At 44.6% G+C, this 24,512-nt stretch overlaps 1 protein-coding gene across 1 annotated transcript; it reads left to right on the top strand.

Annotated features, from left to right (window-relative positions):
- Positions 1–21,965: 21,965 nt before the first annotated feature.
- LOC310788953 (uncharacterized protein) lies at positions 21,966–24,124 on the top strand. Its single transcript, XM_083650558.1, has 5 exons — positions 21,966–22,062; positions 22,244–22,365; positions 22,755–22,983; positions 23,336–23,482; positions 23,620–24,124. The coding sequence occupies exons 1-5, from the start codon at positions 22,005–22,007 to the stop codon at positions 23,871–23,873; spliced, it is 810 nt and encodes a 269-aa protein (XP_083506684.1). The 5' UTR covers positions 21,966–22,004; the 3' UTR covers positions 23,874–24,124.
- Positions 24,125–24,512: the final 388 nt, after the last annotated feature.

The raw sequence follows: 24,512 nt of genomic DNA, 5'->3' as shown, positions 1-24,512 counted from the left end.
ATCCTCTGTGTGAACCCTCACATCGTGTTAAATTTCAGGAGTCAAATATGCCCGCACTTCCACACATCAAGCTACAGGAAGCACCAGCCCCCCGGGCAAGAAGAGAGTGTGACCCACCATGTCCACTCTCTGAGTGCGGGGTGAATCTCTCACTCGCTCTGCTGCACAAAAATACATTTTTCTCAGCTTTCTGGGGACAGACGGCCGTTTTCAGTAAAAATGACCTACATTCAAGTGTCACTAACCAAAGGCAGAAACAAACTTTTTTCCCATGAAAATAGAGGCCCTCTTCTTTCTTTTGAGATATTCAATGTTTACATCGTCACAGAAGAACACATTCTGTGGGTCCCAGAAGATCACTGAAAATGGTCAGAAACCCGGTTACACCCTGCCTTTTCGAAACCCCCTCACTCCGAAGATCGACCTCCATTCTTCGTGGGGTTCCTTTGCCTTTCCGACATGCTGCCACTCCGAACGTTAACTTCCATTATTCGGACTGGCGGTCGTTCACCTTAGAAGCTGTAATGCCGACCTTAGGTTTAGGCGTGGGGGTGGGAGAGGTTAGGTTTTGGGTTAGGGTCTGGGGGAGGTTAGGTTTAGGCATGGGGGGAGGTTAGGTTTGGCGTGGGGGCTGGGAGAGGTTAGTGAAAAACGGGGAATATAGACCCCCTTTCGGAGTGCCGATATTTCGGAGTGGCAGAACGTCGGAGTGGCAGCACGTCGGAGTGGCAGCATGTAACCATTCTTCGTAATGGAGGGGTTTCCCATTTTTTTTAAAGGCACCGCTATTCAGAATGGGGACATCCCCTCCATTTCGAAACCCCCCCACTTGGAAATTGATTTTCAAGTCCATATTTCTCTGAGTTTCCTGCATCAAACACTGCAACTCATTGTTTTTTTATTCTAAATATGCATAGGCGGCGCTAGACCATCGGGAATGGGGAAGCTAATTTCCTCAGATTTTCATAAAACAAAATCAGTTCAACCCGACTGGCATTCACGAAGAACGTCCTCATCTTGCTAATATATGACTCAATGAACCTTATTCAACTGTGAGCATTTGACTCAAAATTACAATTAATTTTTTTCAAACACTTTTCACCGTATGGATGTGGGCGTGTGTAACAGCTCACCTTTAGATGTGTAGAAAACATCATTTATGATTAGATCCTGTCGGCGTGTCAGGAGATATAAATAATCCATTGAATATGCTGCTGTGCAACACATCCTTGCGCTCTCGGATTACGCAACAAATTTAACAAACTGTGTGGCAAGACAACATAAATGAACAATGTTTAGTGATTCATGAGAGAGAGAGGTGCCGGGAGAGGGCGACCCGCTGAGAGCTCCGTAACTTCTTAGACAAATAGGCTTTTTATTTTAGTGTAAACGCGTTTTGTTTTAACTCATTGAGTGCCAGCCACTTTTGGAGAACGGACGCTCCCAGTGCCAGAGTTTCAGAGCGTTTTCAGTGAATTCTAATGTAAACACCGAACACGCACAAAGAACGATGAGACTCTCTTCTATCATCTGCAAAAAAAAGTTTATTGATACCATTTTCCGTTCTTTAGTTATGAGCCGGAGAAGAGCAAATGATGAGCAAAAAGACACGTTTCAAATTAGAAGCTGAGATATTCCGCCTTTTGTGAAATGAAGCATTTCAAGCACATTCACTGAGTCTGAAGCTAATATTTTCTGATGTAGTGATGTGGTGTAGTTGTGTGGTGCCCTGCGTGCCCCACCCCCCTCTCCCCCCCCTCAGCTGCAAACTCCTCCCCACACTAACACACAGCCTAACACGCACCCAGTCTATTTTCGGAGCGCTCCGTTTTTGTGCGCCGGCTCCCAGCGCGACACGGAAGAGCCAAACCGGACTGCTGAGAATGGTTTGGCCCTTCGGCGTCGGGTGCTGCCTTTCTGGCGGCTAATCGTGTGGAGAAACTATGCAGACAGACAGACAGAGGCAGAGGGGCTCAGTTGTGGGCGCGGATTGACGCCTCCATTCTACTCGTACCCAGGTACCAACAAAAACTGAAAAAACAGCCCCCAGCATTCCGAACCGCCCACTGCTGGTCAGACCAATCAGACGACATCCTGAGGGACTGCTTTGACCAAGTAGTATGGGAGGAGTTCAAAGCTGCCGGAGACCTGGGCGAGTATGCAGAGACGGTGTCATGCTTCATAAAGAAGTGTACCGATGACATAGTCCCCACAAAGAGAGTCAAAATAATGCCAAATCAAAAGCTCTGCGTCAACAGCGACGTCAGGGCTGCCCTTCACGCCAGGACCACCGCCTTCAGTTCTGGCACACCAGAACAATACAAGCAGGCACAATATGCCCTCCGGACCGCTATAAAAAAAGCACGGAGAGATTATGGAAGGCAGCTGGAGTCAAAATTGGACACTAACAACCCCAGACACCTGTGGAGAGGACTCCATGCTGCCACAGACTTCAAAGAGGTGAAACGACAGAACCCCAGCACGTCACCCACCCTACCGGACGAACTCAACGCGTTCTACGCTAGGTTCCACCCCTCTGCCAGAGCGCCTCCCCTCCTCTCCCACCCCTCCCCCCATCACCCCCCCTCTCTCCTCCCCCCCACCACCCCTCCCCTCCTCTCCTCCATCCCCTGCCACCTCCCCCCCCCATCACCCCTCCCCCTCTCCGCCCCCCACCACCCCTCCTCCTCCCCCCCCCCCCGACCACCTCCCCTCCTCCCCCCCACCCCTCAGCACCCCCACCCCCTCCCATTCCCACCTAACCACCAACACCCCCCACCTCCCACCCCCCACAGATCCAGACCGCCCTCTCACCATCACTGAGGATGAAGTGTGCCGGTCGTTCCTGCGTATCAACCAACGCAAGGCGGCCGGCCCGGACGGCATCCCCGGGCGGGTCCTCAAGGCCTGCGCCCACCAGCTGGCAGGCGTATTCACAGACATTTTCAACCAGACTCTCTCCCTCCGACGAGTTCCCTCCTGCTTCAAAGCAGCGACAATCATCCCCATTCCCAAGCAGCAAAAAGTGACCAGCCTCAATGACTGGCATCCAATAGCCGTCACGCCAATAGCCAGAAAGTGCTTTGAAAAGCTGGTCATATCAAAGATCCGCCCCACACTCCCCCCGGACCACGACCCGCTACAATTTGCATACCGCCCCAACAGGAGCACAGCGGATGCAGTAGCACACGTGCTCCACACCGCCCTGTCCCACCTGGAGGGGAAGGACACCTATGTAAGAATGCTGTTTGTGGACTACAGCACAGCATTCAACACCATAGTACCCTCCAGGCTGGTACGCAAGCTCAAGGATCTGGGACTAAACACAGCAATGTGCGACTGGATCCTGGATTTCCTGACAGACCGCCACAAGGTGGTGAGGGTGGGCAACCTCACCTCCTCACCACTGACCATCAGCATAGGAGCGCCCCAGGGGTGCGTCTCCAGCCCCTTCTGGTACGACCTCTACACCCACGACTGCGTGGCGACTCAAACTTCGAATACCATCGTGAAAGTTTGCAGACGACACAGCGGTCGTGGGGCTGATCTCGGGGGGCGACGAGACGGCCTACAGAGAGGAGGTGGGGGCCCTGGAACAATGGTGCCAGGACAACCACCTCTCTCTGAACGTCTCAAAGACCAAGGAGATCATTGTAGACTACAGGAGAGGGGGGAGCACACACCCCCCAATCACCATCAACCATCAAGTGGTGGAAAGGGTGGACAGCTTCAAGTACCTGGGAGTCAACATCCACCAGGACCTGACTTGGGCCGGCCACACCGCCACTGTTGTCAAAAAGGCCCAACAGTGACTACACGGACTCAGGCGCCTGAAGAAATTTGGGCTAAGGCCAGAAATCCTTACGGACTTCTACAGAGGCACCATTGAAAGCCTGCTGACTGGCTGCTTCACCACCTGGTATGGGAACTGTACCACCATGGACCGCAGGGCGCTACGGAGAGTGAGACGCACGGCCCAGCACGTAACAGGATGTGAGTTGCCAGAACTGCATGAACTGTATAAACAGCGGTGCCTCAGGAGGTCCCTGAAGATCATCAAAGACACAAACCATCCCCACAACAGCCTGTTCTCCCTGTTACCCTCAGGGAGAAGATACAGGGTTCCAAAAGCACGCACAAATCGCTTGAGGAACAGTTTCTTCCCGCAGGCCACGAGACTCCTTAACATACACAAATAGTGTAGTAGCCGTATGTACCGTACTGTAGCTGCTACCATTACGTATGTCTAATGTTTAATTGAATGTTTAATAAGGAATATGCTATTTGCACCTGTATGTCAAATACGTCGAATTTAAAACGCTGAGTTTAATTGTATGTTTAATAAGGAATATGCTATTTGCACCTGTATGTCAAATACGCCGAATTTAAAATGTTTAAGCACGTCTAAAGTAGTGTTGTCACGGTACCAATAATTCAGTAGTCGGTACCGGTACTAGTGAATTTCCACGGTACTCGGTACCAATTTCGGTACCACGGTAAAAAAACCAGACTGATATTTCTTGAACATATTCTCCTTTATTAAAGTATGCAACCATTTCCAATGAACAAATGGCATGTAGCCTTCAACTTTAAAACAAAACAATGTGCTTCTGCTTACTTCTTACATTCAACTCTGTATGGCAGTGAGTACAGACAGTGCAACACCAGTGGCATGTAGCCCTCAAGTATTTAATTTTATTATTATATTAAATATTATAATTTAATTTATTTCACAGAATTGCTGGAATCCTTTTTTTTCTCAACGGTGTATATTGGTATTTGATCGATGCATAGGAATTCTGCCAATGCCCTATCACACTTTCTTGCTTCATGTGAGTTCTTGTCATATTTCCTCTGCTTTTCAAAAACATCAGGAATTGTCTGCTGGGTGGTCTTTTGGGCTCCGCGACTTGTGCCTTCCTCTTCATCTTCATCTCTCGCATACTGTTAAATGGAAAGTAACGTCAGTGAGATTTACTAAAATAAAGAGATGATAGAGACAACTGTAGAGACACATGTTGAACTAAGGCTAAGTTCGGCTATTAGCCGTGTCCCATAATGTTTCCATTACAAACATTGCATTGCACACGCGTTACACTATGCTAGCTAACGCTGTACCAGGTATTAGCCGGGTCCCACAATGATTCCATTACAAAACACGTTAACGTTACGTTAACGTTAGCGCAAACGTTTTTTGGTTACACAATGCATTGCCAGCTATCTCAAAAACGAATGTGACAGGATAAGGTCTGTTTGATATGTTGTTAAACGTGTTATTTTACACCGTTTGAAAGAAGTAACCCACCTTGAATTATTTGAACAGGTCTGGGTGCCTGTCTTTCAGCTGCTTGGCGAGATTGTTTGGTTTGGAACTCCCTTTCACACTTTTTGCAGATGGGGCTTTGGGGAATGATATTTCCAAATGCGACTCTTTGCATTCTTCTTCTCAACAAGTTGAGTTGTTGGAATAGGAGCAGCCGCTCCTGCTGCAGCCGTAGCCATTCTCTTCGCCGGCCGCCTGTGCGCACTGCTTGTGTCAACATACAAGCTGTGAATGACTGTTCGCGATTACGTGTGGACGTTCGGGGACACCGTAGTCCCGGAAGTGCGCGGGGCTGTATGCGCAGTATGTATGTGTGTTGCTCAGGCAGACAGGCTAACGTTAGCTGGCGGCTGGGTCCATGAAGCCAAGCCATGGTGGCAAACTAAATAGTAAATTCGGTACCCTCGGTACCATGAAAAACAGGTACCGTTCAGTACCGTAGCAATGTAGTACCGTCCAAGTACCGAAGTACCGAGTACCGTGACAACACTAGTCTAAAGTATGCACTGACTTGTCTTATCACTACTGCCTTATTGCTTGTTGTGTCTCTTGTTGTTTTTGCACTCATATGCCCTGTTACATTTGTACTATGTTGTAAACGGAGTCCACAGCACAAGAATTTCACATGTGATACTTCTACCATGGAGTGACAATAAAAATCTTGAATCTTGATTAGAAATCTCTGTGCACCTGCAGAAAACGAAAACTGCGAGCCAGAGTGGAAAGTCTGTGTGCCTAAAAATAGAAACACTGCTCCGGGCCCGATACGCGCTTAACTAGAGTGTGCGTTGTCAAGATGTAGCCTATTTCTTTGCGGAGTGGGGGAGCAAGCAAGCGGGACAGCTGTGGCCAGTCCCTGCAGCGGCTCGCGCGATTCTGAACAACACAGAGTGCAAACATGTCGGTAACACTTTACAATACTGGTGCAAACATGTGCATGAATGCATGCTTAACTCATGATGAATTAAGCCATTAATTGATGCTTACCGCATCATCAACTAATGAAAGGTATGTTTGATGAACACACCGAGTCATATATGAATTACTATTAATTAAGTAGGCTATGCCTATATCATCATAGTTAATTCCTCATCAACACATACATTAACACACTGTGTTCAATAATACCGTAATTCATGTGTTAATTACCACTATCGACATCTGGCTCCCTGCAACCGGAACTTTAGCGTTACCAGACCGCAATGCCGATAGCCCACAATCCGAACCAGCTGAGCGAGGCGGTGTGCAGCGTGTCAGGGACCGGCTGGATCTAACCTCTCCCAGCCATTTTACCTCGTTCATCATGGGCATTCCTTCCTCTTCGAAGCTTGGTCCACAGAACATGTGGCCGGTGTTTTGTGCCTATCTTACCGGGTGTCTAAATGCACGACCCAGCAGGCCAGCCACCCCCAGGCTAAGAGCCTCTCTCCCGGCCCGACACCCAGGGCAGCCCAGGGTCTGTCTGAGAGCAGGTCGAGGTCACTGGGGGCTGGGTTTACCCAGGCTACCACCACCCAACCCCTACCCGCCCTGCCCCTCACCTTGCCTGGGTCCCACACCTCCGGCCAAGACCCCTTCAGAACCTCTTAGCCGGGTACGGCTATTTCAGCAGCTGTAGTAGCTATCATTCCGATGTTGCTGCTCTGATATAGGCTATGCGTGTAGTAGCCCCGAACCAGACCAACTCCAACACATTCTCTGACGTTGTATCCACTGTGCATCTCCAACAGACATCAAACACTGGATGTATGTCTTGTAGGCTCTATATGCCAAGAACCACATATATATGTATGAGTTAAGTGTTGTGCCTCACAAGTGCCTATATCATTATGTATGAATTAATAGTTATGTGCCACATATAGTAAAGTCACGATATACTTATGTATTAATTAATTGTTATGTGCCACAAATAGTAAAGTCACGACATACTTATGTATTAATTAATAGTTTTGTGCCACATATTGTAAAGTCACGACATAATGATATCCTCACAAATCATTAGCTGATGCTGATCATGAAATCACTTTTATACAGTATAGTCATGAGAACAATTCAAAATATATAGGTAATCAGTGAAGACCATCATTGGAGTTATAAAAGCACATTTATTTATCAAGTTTGTGAACATGTCCCCCCAAAGTCTGCCCTGGAGCAAGGACTCGCTCTCCAGTGCCCCTTGTCTGTATCAGCTGGGGGAAACAGTCTGGCCTCTCCCCTCTCCTCCCCACGGCCCGCGTTGCTCGATCTCTCCGGCGGGTCCAGCTCTCGTCCTTTTTCACTTGTGTTGCTCTTCACTTCCCGAACCAACGTGACTGTAGCGACAGGTCTCAACCATGCACGCACACACAACAAACAAGCTAGCCACAAGCTAGCTAAATTGCTACGGCTAGCTACCTGAAACGCTAACAAACCCGCTCGTTCCTCTTGCGATTGGTATCCATTCGACACTGCCACCACCACTGTGACCGACTCTTAGGCTTTGCAGTTTGTACTCTTTGTAGAATAAGAACACGGAGGCAGCTGTTGATATTTGCAAAATGAACACCACCTTGTGCAACCCAGCTAGTTGCTCTCGACCACGAGGATAAGTGTCAAGAAAGACATGGCACACAAACAATTACTTCCGTTGCCTCAGCCTGCCATCAAAAATAAAAGCACGCAGAGCTCAGTACTGCGTAGCTGGTTACAACATGAATTTCGACTTTTATTCTGAAAGTCTTGGCCGGAAACTATATGTTTTCTCGTGGTTACCTTGACAGCTACAATGGTGTCTGATATGAGAACATGTTGCAGGTCAGGATGTCAAACAAATAGCACGCTCACAGTGCGCTTTTAGCCTATTTCGGATTACCAGGGGCAAATCCCAAAGATACATGCAGCGGATGACAGATTGGGTAAACACATGGGCTCTTTTAGGCTACTGTCAATTTGAGTTTACCCGTGAGCACCGCCACCAAGCATCAATCACTCGATCAGCCTGAGCCACGAGAGGAACCTCCATAAAATAGCGTAGCCTACACTACTACACTAGTAACAAGTAATCAGAATGATAGCCTACTGATAGTACCATAGACTACAGCACAGTTCGCCCATAAACACACGCTTCCCAGTCATACATATAGCGCCAGTGTCTCCGCCAGGCCACCACCACTGACAAACTACCGTAAACAGCAGAGGCGACTCCGCTGCACCCCGAACGCCTCTCTTTCCAGCCAGCTAGGCACCGGTCAAACAAAGAGAACTCTCTTTCCCCGAAGTCGAGTATGTTTTCCCTGAGATGTCGCTCGGACATAGCCTGGTAAACCAGCCCGTCACGTGAACTCACATTTCATTTGGTTTACCAGGCTAGCTCGGACAAGGAGGAGCGTGGCTAGCGCATCCCGTCTTCGTTATGCAACGGGGGAAACTCAATCGATTTCCCGGGTGCAGGCGACTGGATGGGTGGTGGTAGTAGGGGGGCTGCCCTGGGTGTCGGGCCGGGAGAGAGGCTCTTAGCCTGGGTAGTGGTAGAGGGTGGCTGGCCTGCTGGGTCGTGCATGGCCCATTTCCACCGCTGGTATCAACGCGGTAGACACCCGGTAAGATAGGCACAAAACACCGGCCACATGTTCTGCGTCCCTGCAGTGGACCAAGCTTCGAAGAGGAAGGAATGCCCATGATGAACAAGCTAATGGCTGGGAGAGGTTAGATCCAGCCGGTCCCTGACACGCTGCACACCGCCTCGCTCAGCTGGTTCTGATGTGGGCTATCGGCATTGCGGTCTGGTAACGCTAAAGTTCCGGTTGCAGGGAGCTGGATGTCGATAGTAATAATAATAATACATTTTATTTGGAGGCGCCTTTCAGAACACCCAAGGTCGCCTTACAGTGCATATAAAAACAGTTTCACGTAATAAGAACATATATTAAAAACGGCAAATTACAGCAGGAATAAAACATAGCTAAGAAGGAAGGAAAATGCAGATTGGTTGGGGAAAAGTGACATTAATAGTGGTAATTAACACATGAATTACGGTATTATTGAACACAGTGTGTTGATGTATGTGTTGATGAGGAATTAACTATGATGATATAGGCATAGCCTACTTAATTAATAGTAATTCATATATGACTCGGTGTGTTCATCAAACATACCTTTCATTAGTTGATGATGCGGTAAGCATCAATTAATGGCTTAATTCATCATGAGTTAAGCATGCATTCATGCACATGTTTGCACCAGTATTGTAAAGCGTTACCAACATGTCTGTGATGGTGATCCACAGCTGATTTTAGGATGTATCCAACGTTCACATTCCTATAGCCTATCTATCTGAATGCAGCAGGCTCGTGTTTACTGCTATAGCGAAATTATATGAAGACAGTGACATATAATAAAAAAAACAATGAGTTGAAACGTTTATTTCAAGCTGCAGGAATGCAGGAAACTCCATTTCGGAGTGGGGGGGTTTCGGAGTGGGGGTGTTAAATCAATTTCAATTTCGGAGTGGGGGGGTTTCTGAATGGGGGGGTTTCTGAGTGGGGGTGTGTCGGAACGGTGGTGTTTCGGAATGGAAGGCGGTCCCCCAGAAACCCTGGCGGGGAATGAGGTGTGTGTGTGTGTGTGTGTGTGTGTCAGAGGAGGTTTTTCTAGGCACAGGGTCCTCTATTTTTTTAGAAGAGATTGGGGATTTTAGAGCAAGATTTTCGATTGTTATTAAACAGTATAATTACAATATTGATGCATCACATCTTACCTATAATAGTAGCTGAAACCAAAGCCGTGTGAATCGGAGATTGCTCTCTTGATGATTATAGAGTCTGTGTCTGTCTAACCTCGCGTCACCAGGGGGCTCTCTCTCTCTATCTGCCTACCGGCAGACCGGATAAACCCGCAAGTGAAACCCGGAAGTGAAACGCAGCTGCCTGCCTTCCGCTGTTTCGCTCTGCCTGCTCTGACTAATCCTATGGGTCTAATGCGCAATAGCACATATTTGTAGCATAAAATTAAATGATCTCTGTCAATTTAAAATAAAGTGCAATTTAAAATAAATAAAAATAAATAACAGTCTTTCTTTACAGACTACTGTACGCCTAGTTTTGCGTTCACCTTCAGGAATACAAGCTTGGACAAAGTTGCAAAGTGAATTCGGGGTTCCTCTGCCTTTCCGACGCCCTGCCACTCCGAACGTTAACTTCCATTATTCGGACTGGCGGTCGTTCACCTTAGAAGCCGCAATGTCGACCTTAGGTTTAGGCGTGGGGGTGGGAGAGGTTAGGTTTTGGGTTAGGGTCTGGGGGAGGTTAGGTTTAGGCATGGGGGGAGGTTAGGTTTGGCGTGGGGGCTGGCAGAGGTTAGTGAAAAACGGGGAATATAGACTGCCGAGTGCCGATATTTCGGAGTGGCAGAACGTCGGAGTGGCAGCACGTCGGAGTGGCAGCATGTAACCAGTGAATTCATTCAACCCACCTGTTTCCATGAAGTCCATCCATTGCTGGCTGCCCGCGTGTGTTTCTTTCTATTCCGTTCTCTCTATTAACATTAACCAGTAATTCTGCCCGTTTTATGCCAGATAGTTTAATTCAAAACATACGTTGTTGGTCAGGATCTATTCTGTATGAAACGTTAACGTTGCTTTGTGCCTTTCAATATTGCTGGTATGTTTGTGAATGCATTCGCAGCGGTGCGAATGCATTAAAATTTACCAGCAGATATTGCTGTGTAAAATAAATAGACTACAAAACGAATTATGCAATTATCTTAAATAAACGAATTAAGCATGTATCGAACTTCAGTCAGGCCTAATCGCCTGTAGTATTTCTCTCAGTCAGGCGGGCGGCCGTGCTGCTGCTCCCCGACGAGAACCCGACAGGCTCTGTGCACGCTGGTGTGCCTGGGCCATTAAATCTTCTCCTTAAGGTTAAACCTTTTAAGGAAAACATAAGCATAAGATTTAAGGGTGTTTTGTGCAGCCGATTCAATTTTAAGGACACCTTAACTCTGACTCTAAGGGAAATCCGTCATAAGATTTAATCGAATCACACACGCATGCACACACGCGCGCGCGCACGCACACACACACACACACACACACACACTGACACACACACAGTAGCATAACATTAAATGATCTCTGCAATGAAGAAACTCTGTTATATGCATCAATAACAGGCCTAAATAGCCTAAATAAAAATGAAATAAATAGTCTACTCTATATAGGCTACAAAACACAAGTTATCCGAGTTTTAAAACTAAATTAAACTAGGCCAAGGCGCAAGGACTAATCCTATGGGTCTAATGTGCAATAGCACATATTTGTAGCATAAAATTAAATGATCTCTGTCAATTTAAAATAAAGTGCAATTTAAAATAAATAAAAATAAATAACAGTCTTTCTTTACAGACTGCTACGCCTAGTTTTGCGTTCACCTTCAGGAATACAAGCTTGGACAAAGTTGCAAAGTGAATTCATTCAACCCACCTGTTTCCATGAAGTCCATCCATTGCTGGCTGCCCGCGTGTGTTTATTTCTATTCCGTTCTCTCTATTAACTCATTGAGTGCCAAGGACGAGTATGTTCGTCAATTGCGTTTTTTGATGGTGGGACGTGCATCAAAGCCAGATCCATCTCCTGTGAAAGTATGGTGACTGTTGAATGTGTAAAAGCTATTTTAGGGACCCATTAGGTGGCGACAGTGCTCTCCAGATTACAGAAAGGCGAGGAAAAAACAGAGAAGTCGTTGGGGAAACGGAAATCGCATCGCATCCGTATGCATCGATATGCATGAAGCATAACGTTAGCTGTGCCTGCAGCAGCCATTCTGCTGCCACAATCGAGCACCTCCGTGTCCGCTGCGATAGCCCATCCGCATGATTTTGTTATTAGTTGTTATTATTCTCAACTGGAAGCATGGGAGCCGGTGACAAATACACGCGGAACGCTGTAAAAAAGCTGGATGTAGCGGACTTTTCAGTGCAGAGCAAACGCAGCAGAAAGCCCCAGAGACACTCCCACACGGAGGAGGAGTGTGCAGTTGAGGGGGGGGGGGGGGGGGCACGCAGAGCAGCATACAACACTGACCCAGACAGACCCAGACAGCAGGACAGGATTGGCAAACGCAAGCTAGAATATCTGATGCCCACCAGCAGTAAATCAAGACCAGCAAGAAGCTGCAACCAGCAACGCACGCAGGGGCCAGCGCTGCTGGTTGCAGCTAAAAAATATTGTTTTGCCAAACAAAATTCCTTGGTTTTTGCTGTTCTATTGAAGGAAATTATTTTTGAGGTGTGACTACATCAGAAAATATTAGCTTCAGTCAGTGATGTACATGAAATGTTTAATTTCACAAAAGGCTCATTATCTCAGCTTCTAGAAAAAAACGTCTGTTTTTGGTTAAATCAAGCTATCTTCTCCGGCTGATAACTAAAGAACGGAAAATGATATCAATAAACCTGTTTTTGCTGATGATAGAAGAGAGTCTCATCGTTCTTTTTGCGTGTTCGGTGTTTACATAGTAATATCACACAATATTCTGTGGGCCTCGAGAAATCACTGAAAACGCTCTGAAACTCTGGCACTGGGAGCGTCCGTTCTCCAAAAGTGGCTGGCACTCAATGAGTTAACATTAACCAGTAATTCTGCCCGTTTTATGCCAGATAGTTAAATTCAAAACATACGTTGTTGGTCAGGATCTATTCTGTATGAAACGTTAACGTTGCTTTGTGCCTTTCAATATTGCTGGTATGTTTGTGAATGCATTCGCAGCGGTGCCGGGCCGGGCAGCCAAACAGCACCGCAACGACTTCATAAAATTTAATCAACCCCCCCTCCTAATAATAGCCATATAAGACAAATAAAAAGAAGAAAAGAAACAAGGTGTTTCCGTACAAGAACACTTTTTATTTGCAAAAACACAACCCTATCGAACTTCAGTCAGGCCTAATCGCCTGTAGTATTTCTCTCAGTCAGGATGCTCTCAAGGATGCTCACAGATGACACCTGGTGGTCAACGGTGCAACTACACCTCAATTAGTTTTAATGCCGCCGCGTGTCAATACACAGCTTGCGGTAAGGCATGCTTATTGATCCGTCTACCACTGTAGCAACAGATCATAAACAAGGAGAAACGCCATGCAGGGGCTTGCTATTGTCGCAAACATCTCTCGTTATATTCCAACAGGTTTTTTGGAAGTTATTTTGTGGTTATGGCCGAAGTGGCTGCTGCAAACCGTTTCATTTCACTTCCTGATCTGCTAGCCAGAGACAGACTAACACTGGCCGATTCACTCGGGGTTCAAGCGAGACTACTCTGCGTTGGTATCGTCTACTATTACAGGTAAGATGTGATGCATCGATATTAAATTTAGACTGTTTAATAACAATCGAAAATCTTGCTCGTAGCTGCTTTAAATAAAATATCAATCAAATGTGTTTTTTCTGATGTGCGGACGCTAATTTTTTCATTCATTATATTCTTTTTTTTTCTTTTTTTCTTTTTCTTTTTTTTATACACAGACAAGTAAACAAGGTAAAATAAAGTAAAGGGAGAGGGAGGAGAGGTAAAGGAGGGGGGTTGTACAATGGAAATTACAAACATGATGTGGTTTATCGTACACAGGTATACAGTGGCAACACAACACATAACACAACACATAACACTTAGAACATGGTTATACAGTTATAGTGCTGATCAAGAGGAGGGTCTACAGTAGCATATTGGTATAGTGTCTGTCTTTATCAAAAAATGCACGTGCAATGTCCCAGTGGCCCTGCATGCCCCTGTCAAAGTTGAGGAACAAGTTAGACACTCTTTCCATGCTTAGAAGATCAAGATAATCTTTAAACCACTTACATAAAGCAAAGCACGAGGGCTTATGTACCTTCCAGTTTAGAAGGATCATTCTCTTTACAGACAAGAAACCAAGGTTTAAAAGAAGCTGTACAGACCTGGATTTTATATTGTCAGGTTTTAGCCCGAGAAGGCAGATAATAGGACAGGTAGGAACTTGTACATCCAGCATATCTGTTAGAACCCCCATGACCCCAGACCAGAAAGCCTTGACTGCAGGGCAGTCCCACAGAAGGTGTAAGAGAGAGCCATGTTCTCCACAGTTGTGCCAACATTGGTTTGACATTTCACTGTTAATTTTAGCAATACGAGAAGGGGTCATGTAGGCTCTACATAACATCTTAAATTGAATCACTCTGTATCGCACAGACCTGGATGAGGAGGTACCCTTCCGCCAGATGTCGCTCCACTGTTCTAAAGTGAGTGATTTGCCAAGGTCCTTTTCCCATGCCTGTTGCGTGGGTATGAATGGATTGGATAAAGCAAATGATAACAGGCTGTAGATGTTAGAGACGGTGCCTCTTTTTGTAGCAGCTAACATTAGACTGTGGTCTAGTTCTGGTTTGAAAGCAGGGGAGGATATATTCTCACCTGTCCCTTTACTGATAATTGATTTAATCTGGAAATAAGACAGAAATGATGATTGAGGTAAGTTGTATTCAGCTTTCACCTCATTGAAGGGACGGAAGCCATTCTCATTAAACAGCTGTCCAATGGAAATGAGACCTTGCTGTTGCCATAGTTTGTTTATCAATGGTTTCCCTCCTGCAGTCAATAAACTATTAGACCAAATAGGACAGGAAGGTAGCATTAATCCATTCATACCCAGTTTTCTATGAAGCACCTTGGAGATGGAACAAGAGAAGTCTATTATGATGTTGGTAGGGGCTGTTGGGGGCTTAGTAGAGTACCATAGAGAAGTTGGTGTGGTGATACTAGCACTACTAGAGATGGTCCTCCCCTCCAACCACTCCCAACTGCCCTCTATTGGATTGCCTTTGTATGCCCAGGCAAGGGGGTATCTTGCATTAAATGATAAATAGTAACGGTATACATCCGGTACCCCCAAACCACCCTGTGATCTTGGTACCGAGAGTTTTTTATAGGCTATTCTTGGTTTTTTATAATTCCAAATAAACTGGGTAAACAGTGAGTCGATTTGTCTGAACCATGTTAAAGGAATTTGGAGAGGGATGGCTGAAATAATATATGTGAGCCTGGGTAATACATTCATTTTAAGTATTTCAACCCTTCCCCATATTGATATTGGTAAAGCAGTCCATCTTTTCAAGTCATCTTTGATTTTAACTAGCAGCTTAGGGCCATTCAAGTTAAATATTTGGGTAATTGGGGAGATAATATTGATACCTAGATATTTCATGCCCTTGTTTTCCCAAACAAAGGGCGTTCCTGCTAAGTCTGTTTGAGACGTATATTGGTTCAGAGGCATCGCCTCACTTTTACTCCAGTTTATTTTATACCCTAAAACATAACTAAAAGATTCAACAAGTTCGAGAAGTACAGGTAAAGAGGCTGAGGGTTCACCTAGAGTGACAAGGATATCGTCTGCATATAAACTCAGTTTGAAATTGTAGTTATGCTCAGAAATCCCTATAATATCTTTGTTGTTACGTATCGCACAGGCAAGTGGTTCCAGGGCGAGGACAAAGAGCAATGGGGACACAGGGCATCCTTGATGGACACCACGATGTCGGGTGAATGGGCTAGATATCAGACCGTTCTGTCAATAATGTTCTGAGTAAACTGGCGGGACATTAAGATATAGTCAATTCTCGAGTAAGAGTTGTGTACATTAGAGTAGTATGTGTATTCTCGCGCACCCTGGTTCACTAGTCGCCAGATGTCAGAAAGTGCATTCATTATATTCTTAAAATGCTTCAACAACAGTGACACCTGTAGGGCACTGATGGCACCGTACCCCCTCAGGGGGTATGGTACAAAAACATTACCCCTGAGGGCGTTTATATCTTTGGTAATTTATCTAATGCAAATATATTATTGGTTGAAAAACACTTGCAATTCACAGGGAACAGTGCATTATGTGTTTTTCAAACAATCATATTTAGCTGAAGCCTAAACCGCCCTTACCAATCAATACCAATCAATTAATTTATTCAACCAAATTGGCTGTTGATTGGATAGATCTGTAAGATTGACATTGTATTGCCCAATGTTGAATGATTCTCTCAACGCTGAATCCAGTTCACTACGAGGAAGTGATGACATCAAAATTCCACTTTGCTGTGATGAGCTGACAGGAATATGTGACACCAGCTGGCCTTTTGACCCTCAATTAGGCCGAGGGCATTTTTCTGATTTTTACAGATTCTGAAATGGCAGACTGTAAGCTTTCAAATGATGTGTCACACATTGTAATCTGAAAAAAATGAAGGAGATATGCTTATTTGATTGTTCACACTCTGGGAAGCAGGAACTGAGAAATCGGCTCTCAAAGTTTCAGAAGTCTTTCACACCTGGGACAGCCAGCCAAGGGGGGAGTGAACAATGCCTCCTCATTTAAATTAACCACTCCCCACAGCTGATCACTGTCACTCTGACACACTGGGACACTGGCCACAAGTAAGACAATGATAGAATGTAATAGCCTACTGTTTAGGTGATGGGTTTCATAAACTTTCTGTAATAAAACATCTGAAAGCAAAAATCTTATCAAATGGGGTACGCACGGTCTAATTTTGAGGTATCCATGCTTTTATCACTTCTCATCTGGATTATTGTAATTATTATTACATGTGTGCCTATTATGTTCTTTTTGGGCTCCTTGTGCAGAGAAAATTCCCTGAGGGGCAATAAAGGTTTCATTTATATAATAATAATAATAGGATATAATATGAATAAAGATTTGATAAGAGACAGGAGCTGCTGAACAAAAATAAAACACACACACACACACCGTGGCTAGCAGGCCTCGCTAGCATGCTAAAGTTTGCCTTTTTTCTCAACAAGAGATGTGTGTGTTTCCCCTCATTGATTGTGTTGACCTGAAAATAGGCGAATCTATGGTTTATGTCCCGCCAAAGAACTTATTGATAAGAAACGCAGGAGAGGGACAATCGCACACAAGAAACCCGCCATTTTGGAGACACCCATGGCGATGACACCACGCAAAAGGAGACGATTTTCGGGCCAAAATGGCGGCAGCGCTGAGCTAAACCTCGCTTCTTTCTTTGTGTACTCTTCGACTACTCCACACGTCAAAACGTGCTAAAACATTTATACAGTCTATGGCTAAAACACACATCTATCCATAACTATATGTTCGCACAGTCCTAAAACAGAAACAAAACGTAACGTTAGGGCTCATGATTAAATACAAACTCACCGAGGAGGAAAATCCAGGAAGATTTTCCAGGTTTCCAGAGCTCCCACACTGCTGCATGTAGCCATTAGGCTACATGCAGCAATAGCCATTAGGCTATTAGTAAAAGTCCCATAATGTTGTGTGTTGTGCTGCGTTCTGCACCGGACCACACTCGCAGATAACGTTTAAAGAATCTTCTTATAATCCAATCCATCAGCGTAACGCCAGCTCAAACTTTCCCCTAATCTCAGACTTGTAAACAGAGCTTTGCACCCCGCCCCCATGTACACGCTGAATTCTATTGATGTGGCCTCATTGGCCGAAACTCGGAACAATAGCAGACTGCAGCCAGTGAAACGCTGCATGCAAATTAATGAAAAAAAAACCTCAGCTATGCGACTCAAGCCTGAAATCTTGATTTTTTTAAATCGCTAAATATACCTATTTACTGATTCTAAAACGACTCCATTTTATGTGGAATGGATAGTTCAAATAATATATTTTGTACTATTGAAAAAAAAGCAAAACCACATTTTTTCAAGAAAATACTTTTGAGCTCTGCTGCACAGATCTCCCTCGGCCGAATTACGGTACCTTCCGACCGCCGGTGTCACATATATAGATTTACACGACACTGACGACAGTAGCAGCATATTATATTTCCCCCTTATTTTTATTTACTTTTTATCAAACAGTAAGTTAGTTCACAAGCCAGACAGTCATTGCATTGGATTACGAGCCAAAACGAGTTTCGAGTTGCGGGCCGCGGTACGGAGTGAGTGGAGACCGAGAAAACTGCGATATTTGCAACGTCTCGGCAGCATGCGGTTACACTAGATGGATAGGCAAGTAAGTCAATTAATTTCAAGTTATCCGGGCCTTCTATTAAATTCGGCGTGCAAATGCTCCACCAAGCAGTGCTATTTTTTTCATATTTATGTTTCATGCTGTCATTTTTCCTAATAAAAACCGCAACCTTAAAGGGATAGTGCGGATTATTGGACATAATGTTGTATGAACTTCATCCCAGCTGTAGAGTGCCTGGGGAGCTCACTTCCTGATCCATGAGTCCCGTGGGCGGAGCTATAACTTGATCTGAGTGGAGAAAAACTAGTCCCGACAGACACTACAGGGTCACGGAGTTATCAAGTTGTACCCCTAAAGAACGCATGCATGTGTTATGACATCTCATTTCAACAATAAAACCGCAGGCTCGTAGTTGCTCAGACCGGCGCTATTTATTGGCACTATTTTCTGGCTAGTATCACTCCGCGCACTGTAGCCGCGGAAGCCATTACCGGTGTGTTCAGGTGTTCAGACAGCGCGGGCTGTAAACAGCGAGTACGAGAGAGGAGTAGGCTACGGTAGGAGGCACGTTGACAAAATGGTTTGCTCTTGTGATTTTCCTGGCTGTAACAATGCAAACATTAGTAACAGTGTATTCCATCGTTTCCCTGTCACGGACCGTGCCCTTAGACAACTTTGGCTTGTTGCGATAGGCTTGAGGTTTGAGACAAAGCCAGCGAGGATCAAAAAACTTCGTGTTTGCGGCGCTCATTTCACCAAAAATGAGTACCTCCCTCCACGTCCAGGACAGAAGAAGGCCCATGTACTGAAGAGCAGTGCTGTTCCAAAACCCATGGTAAGAGAGATTACAGTACCTAAATATAACAATGTTGTCAGTAAAAAAAGGAAATAGTCTATCCAGTATCCACCTTATTTTTGGCGGCCATGATCCTTCTGCTGTCCCCTTCCCTCGTTACGTCTAGCTTGACACAGCCCGTCTAATATAGCCTACCAGTCTGTAAGCGTTGCAGCTGAGCTGAAAAATGCCGACTTATTCAACGAGCAACAGGTTAGCGGATGTGATAGAAAACATGATTAGTCTACATAACCTAAACTAGTGTTATTTTGTAACGAGCAAACTTTTAATGTCGGAGTTCGACAAGGAAATGCGATGCAGTGTACTATCCAGGCAACGTCAAGCTAGCGTAAACACACAGCTGCTCACGTTCTAGATTGGATATTGCTCCCAGAATTATTTTACAGCGGAGCCTCACAAAAATAAGATGGATAGCCTATATCGGTTGTGGGATTCAGCTAGAGCCTCTAGCCTGGTAGTAAGCCATCAAACTACTAGTACTACTAGTACTACTAGTTTGATGGCTTACTACCAGGCAAATTCTACCTGGTTAGCATTGCAACTCACACTTTGGTGTGATTATCATAAATTTGCAGCTAAATAACACCGTCTGCTGCTCACATCATTGTATTTCCATCCATAATTGTAATTATTTTAGCATTAGGCCTATACCTGTTTTAGCCATCATACACATGCAGCGATTTGGCACAGCTGAGAGCCCATGTCCAATCAAGTGTGTGTGTGTGTGTGTGTTGAAGTCAAATTATGACCAAGTGTGATTCAATCACATCTAATGATAACAATAGCTTTTAAAATGTAACTTGTAGGCTATCTATGGCAGAGGGGAATTCAACATTTGACCCATTCTAACCCTTAGGATGCAGCCACCTCTACTCGTGCTCAGGGGGCACGTAGGGGTTCTTCCTCAGGGATGACACCTGCGCCCCTTCCACTCCAGGCATGCATTCCTGTTCTGACGGCTGATGAGGATGGGATCGTGTTTTCTGGAGTCCAACCATCTACGCCTGTGCAGCACTCTACCACAATTGGTGCATACATGCAGCTTGTTCTCAACAGCCCTGCCCAAGCTGTTCCAAGTGGAAACCTTTCATCATCTGGGACGTACCTTTGCCTCCCTCCCACATGGACACAGTCACAGGTAAGCTGATATATTCTCAAAACGAGCAGCCCATTCTTCATAAGGTACCGTTCCAAAGATAGGGTCCGGTGAATGTATCAACCATGAACATAACGCATAATGGCCATAATGTAACTTACTTTTAGATGTGTGAATACATCTAGTCAATCACTTCACTCATTGCTATTTCTTTCTTTAGAAGTCAGAGTTCCAAAGCTCAACAGTTGCATCTGAAGCAATGGATACAAGCCAGAGTACGAGCCAGACTTCGAGCCAGAGTTCTATGGGAGACAGCACATTTGTTCCAGACGACAGCACTTCCATACTAACGTCTTGCTCAGATGTCAGCATTGATGGAACAGAAGAACATAGAGACTGGTCTGAAAGAAAGTGGCTTGTAAATGAATCATCCCTTATGGAACTGTTCAAAACATGCCACACATGTGGCGTTTTCCTTGAAGACAATCAAAAAACCATGAATGGATCCATGATAAAAATCAATTGGACATGCACAAATGGCCATCATGGTTCGTGGCAGTCTTGTCCTTATGTCAAGGGAATGCCTGAGAACAACCTGGTATCTTCAGCCGCCATCCTTTTCACTGGGACAACGCAGAATGAAATTGGAGAGTGGGCTAAACTTGTCAACTTACAGCTGCCACAGAAGTCTGCTTATTATTCATCTCAGTCAACTGAACTTATACCAGTGGTTCAAGAAGCATACACTGACATGCAGGAAGAAATTCTGTCTGAACTCAAGGAAAAAACTGCTGCAGGTGGCCACATAGACGTTGGTGGTGATGCTAGGTGTGTATTGGAGTTATCGAGCATACATGTACTAAGTTGTATTCGTGTGTGTGTGTGGCCATGATGATATAAATGTAATCAGGTAATCGTGCCCATACCACGCCCTACAATTGTATATGTTCTTTTCTCCTTTTTATATCTACAGATCAGATTCCCCAGGTTACAGTGCCAAGTACACTACCTACAGCTTTTTAGATGACGCAACCAAGAAGATTATCATGTCTGATTTAATTCAGGTAAAATTTTAATCTTTTATACTGTAGTGGGAAACATGATTTAGTGATTTAGTGTACCTTTGGAACACTGGAAGAATAGTTTATTATGGAAAATATATAGGGTCAATGTGTGGCAGGAAAGGTTTTGGGTGTGTGGAGTCTAAGGTTTCCCTTGAGCTTTATCTGTGTGACTCCCCAAACAATTATCTACTGTAATACATGTAATGTCCTTGTGAGAGGAATAGAGAGAATAAATGTGTAGGATGTTGAAGTTGAATGGGGTCATATAGCATGGATGCTGCTGTGCTAACAGGTGAGTATTGACATTTGGAGAGCCAATGCTGTCGCATATCAATGTTATGCATCACTGTTATGTATAGGATCAACCTACTGACCCTTGCTGACCCTATTGGCCTTTCCTCTGGCGCCACCCTCAGACCAAAATATAAACTTGGCAGACTATATCTGAAACTAATAGGCAGATTGCAGAATGAAGCCTTGTGTTTTTGGTGATCCCTTGTACTGTACTGGTATGTTTTTTTTTATTATACTGTTCTTTTGCCATACATGATACAACAGGTGTCTGAAACCACAAGTTCACCAGCGATGGAGAATGTTGGTTTCCGGAGGGGCCTTGATCGTCTGTTGGATTCTGCAGTAGGAGTTGATGTCGTCACCACGGACCGTCACCCATCCATCAGGAAGACAATGAGGGAGTCCTACCCCCAACTAAAGCATCAGTTTGATCCTTGGCATGTCGCAAAAGGTTATTTATTTTCTCTCTTATCTGTTACCTTGTGTAATGTGTGAAATAACACACCAGTTTTGCGTATGCAAACTGAAATCATTATTTGTGACTGCAGGCTTTTGTGTCATTTGTAAAAGGACTATTGTCTGGGTTATTCTACATGTTCTGCTTTCCCTTTTCCTCTCTTTACATTATTTAGGTGTGAAGAAGAAGGCAACTGCAGCAGCCAAGAAGAAAGATAACCGAGATTTGCAGCCATGGATCAAGTCCTTGGGCAATCACTTCTGGTGGTCCTGCAGCTCTTGTGGTGGGGATGAAATGGTGAGGCTTATTTTATTTGTAATTTATTTTATCTTTTGTCATAGACCTTTTCATGCTTGAAACATAAGTCATGTAAATGGGCCAAACTTTATTTCCTGTTGCAGTGTTTGATAAGACACTAGCTGACGGGAAGTAATTGTAAATGTTATTCCATATAAAAAGGGCTATACAAAATGACATGGTTCTATGGGTGTTCATATTATTTGATGGTAGATAACTTGGTCCTAAACAGGTGATGGGAATCAAATTACAGGTGATTATCATTATGACAATCCTATCCAATGAGCACCAAATTGCATGGTGAAGCATGTCAAGAGAAACTTTGAATTCATAGCCACTTACATTTTCAAATGAGCTAACTACACTATTAAAAATGTTTCAAACTACAGGATTTGAGACGCCGGTGGACCTCTATCCTGCTTCATGTCTGTGGCATCCACAGGTGGGAAGAAGATGGGATCGAATACAAGTGTTACCATGGTGACCTCGACGAAGACCAACAGCGAAGGAAGAAATGGCTGGGGAAGGGCAGTGCAGCATACAACGCTCTCAAGGCTATTGTGCTGGATAAAAACCTCTTGAGAGACCTGCCTCAAATGACCTTGTTCAAGCACACTGGTAAGTTGAAATAAGCGTATCATTAGGACTAGTCATAGTGTGATGCTGTGTTATCGAAATGCAAGGGGATAAATGTCTGAATGCAGAAGAAAGAATTCCCGCACACTATCCAGTTACTGACAAACTATATTACAACGTTTCTGTCACTCAGACCTTCATCAGGTAAAATAACCTGATGAAGGTCTGAGTGACAGAAACGTTGTAATATAGTTTGTCAGTAACTGGATAGTGTGCGGGAATTCTTTCTTCTGCTTATGGACTCTCTCCTCCGACGCACCTATCCATAAGATTGTGAGGGTGTGCATCGGCTCTTCTTTCAAGATAAATGTCTGAATAAAATCTGTTGTTTCAGGACATCTCGAGGTTTTCCACAGTTCTATGTTGAAGTATGCCGAGAAGAGGAGGCACTTCAAATACCCGACCATGCTGGCACGAACCCAACTGAGTATCATTGACCACAACCACAATGTTGGCCGTCAACATGATACTACTCTGTCTGGTAAGCATGAAAGAATAAGCTAGAATATGACAGCACATTGTCTGCAATGCTGTGTGAGAGGCACAAGAAAATCACATTTTCACATAACTGTACATAGTCCTGTTGTACTAACATGCAACTCAATATTACTCCCCCAGGAAAAGAGAAATACAATGTATTTCACTCCAGGCAATCAAACCAATGGGTTGCCAGGAAGATCTATGAGCCAACCAACCAGGACTTCAGGAAGGACTTGGTGCAGCGTGTCATTCAACGGCGACTGGACAGAAAGCCTGGAGATGAGGGGTCCCACATCCATCCTGCAGTCGACCTCCCGGCCAATATAGCTCCTACCCCAAAGCCGGACAAAGCTGTTGTGGTGGCAAAAATGTCCACACGTTTTCAAAGCTAAAATGTTGTATGGACAAACCAAAATGTTGTTTGGTCACAGAGCCTTATCACTTCAGTTATAGGTTGTTAGCTAACTGAGTGCTGCTAATACAATTTTGCTTGGTTTATGTATATAATAATTGCATCGTGACTGGTGTATTTATTACTCAAAGTATTTAGTTTTATTTTTTGGTACATGTTTATATTTTTTGCACTTTATCCAAAAACACAATGACATGGAACAATTGGAAACATATATGTGCATTTCTTTTACAAAACAATGTTGAGAAATATTTTCAAGGAAAAGGGAACACTATCGTTTCAAGTGTAACACACAAATGTTGAAAATAAACGTTCACAATGTGACTTCAAAAGACCTAAAACAAATCCATTGATTCCTCAGACTCCTTGAATCCCACATATTGTCCATTTGGTGATGGATATTCCTTGCGGATCCTATCCACCACACATGAGGGAAGAACTCTCCTATTGCCTTTCCCAAGCTGTTCTCCATTTAGGGCCCATTCCAGTACCATCCGGTAGCCAATCAGCCTGTACTGACTGAAACAATACAACATGTTCATTATATGCATACTGTAATGTGCAAATCAAGACAATTCATGAACATTTCTGTATGGTTGACTGGTTGATATGGTAGAGT

This window comes from Poromitra crassiceps (genome assembly GCF_964638095.1).
Source record: "Poromitra crassiceps genome assembly, chromosome: 14".
Classification (NCBI taxonomy): Eukaryota; Metazoa; Chordata; class Actinopteri; order Beryciformes; family Melamphaidae; genus Poromitra; species Poromitra crassiceps.
This window is presented reverse-complemented; position numbering and strand designations above follow the sequence as displayed.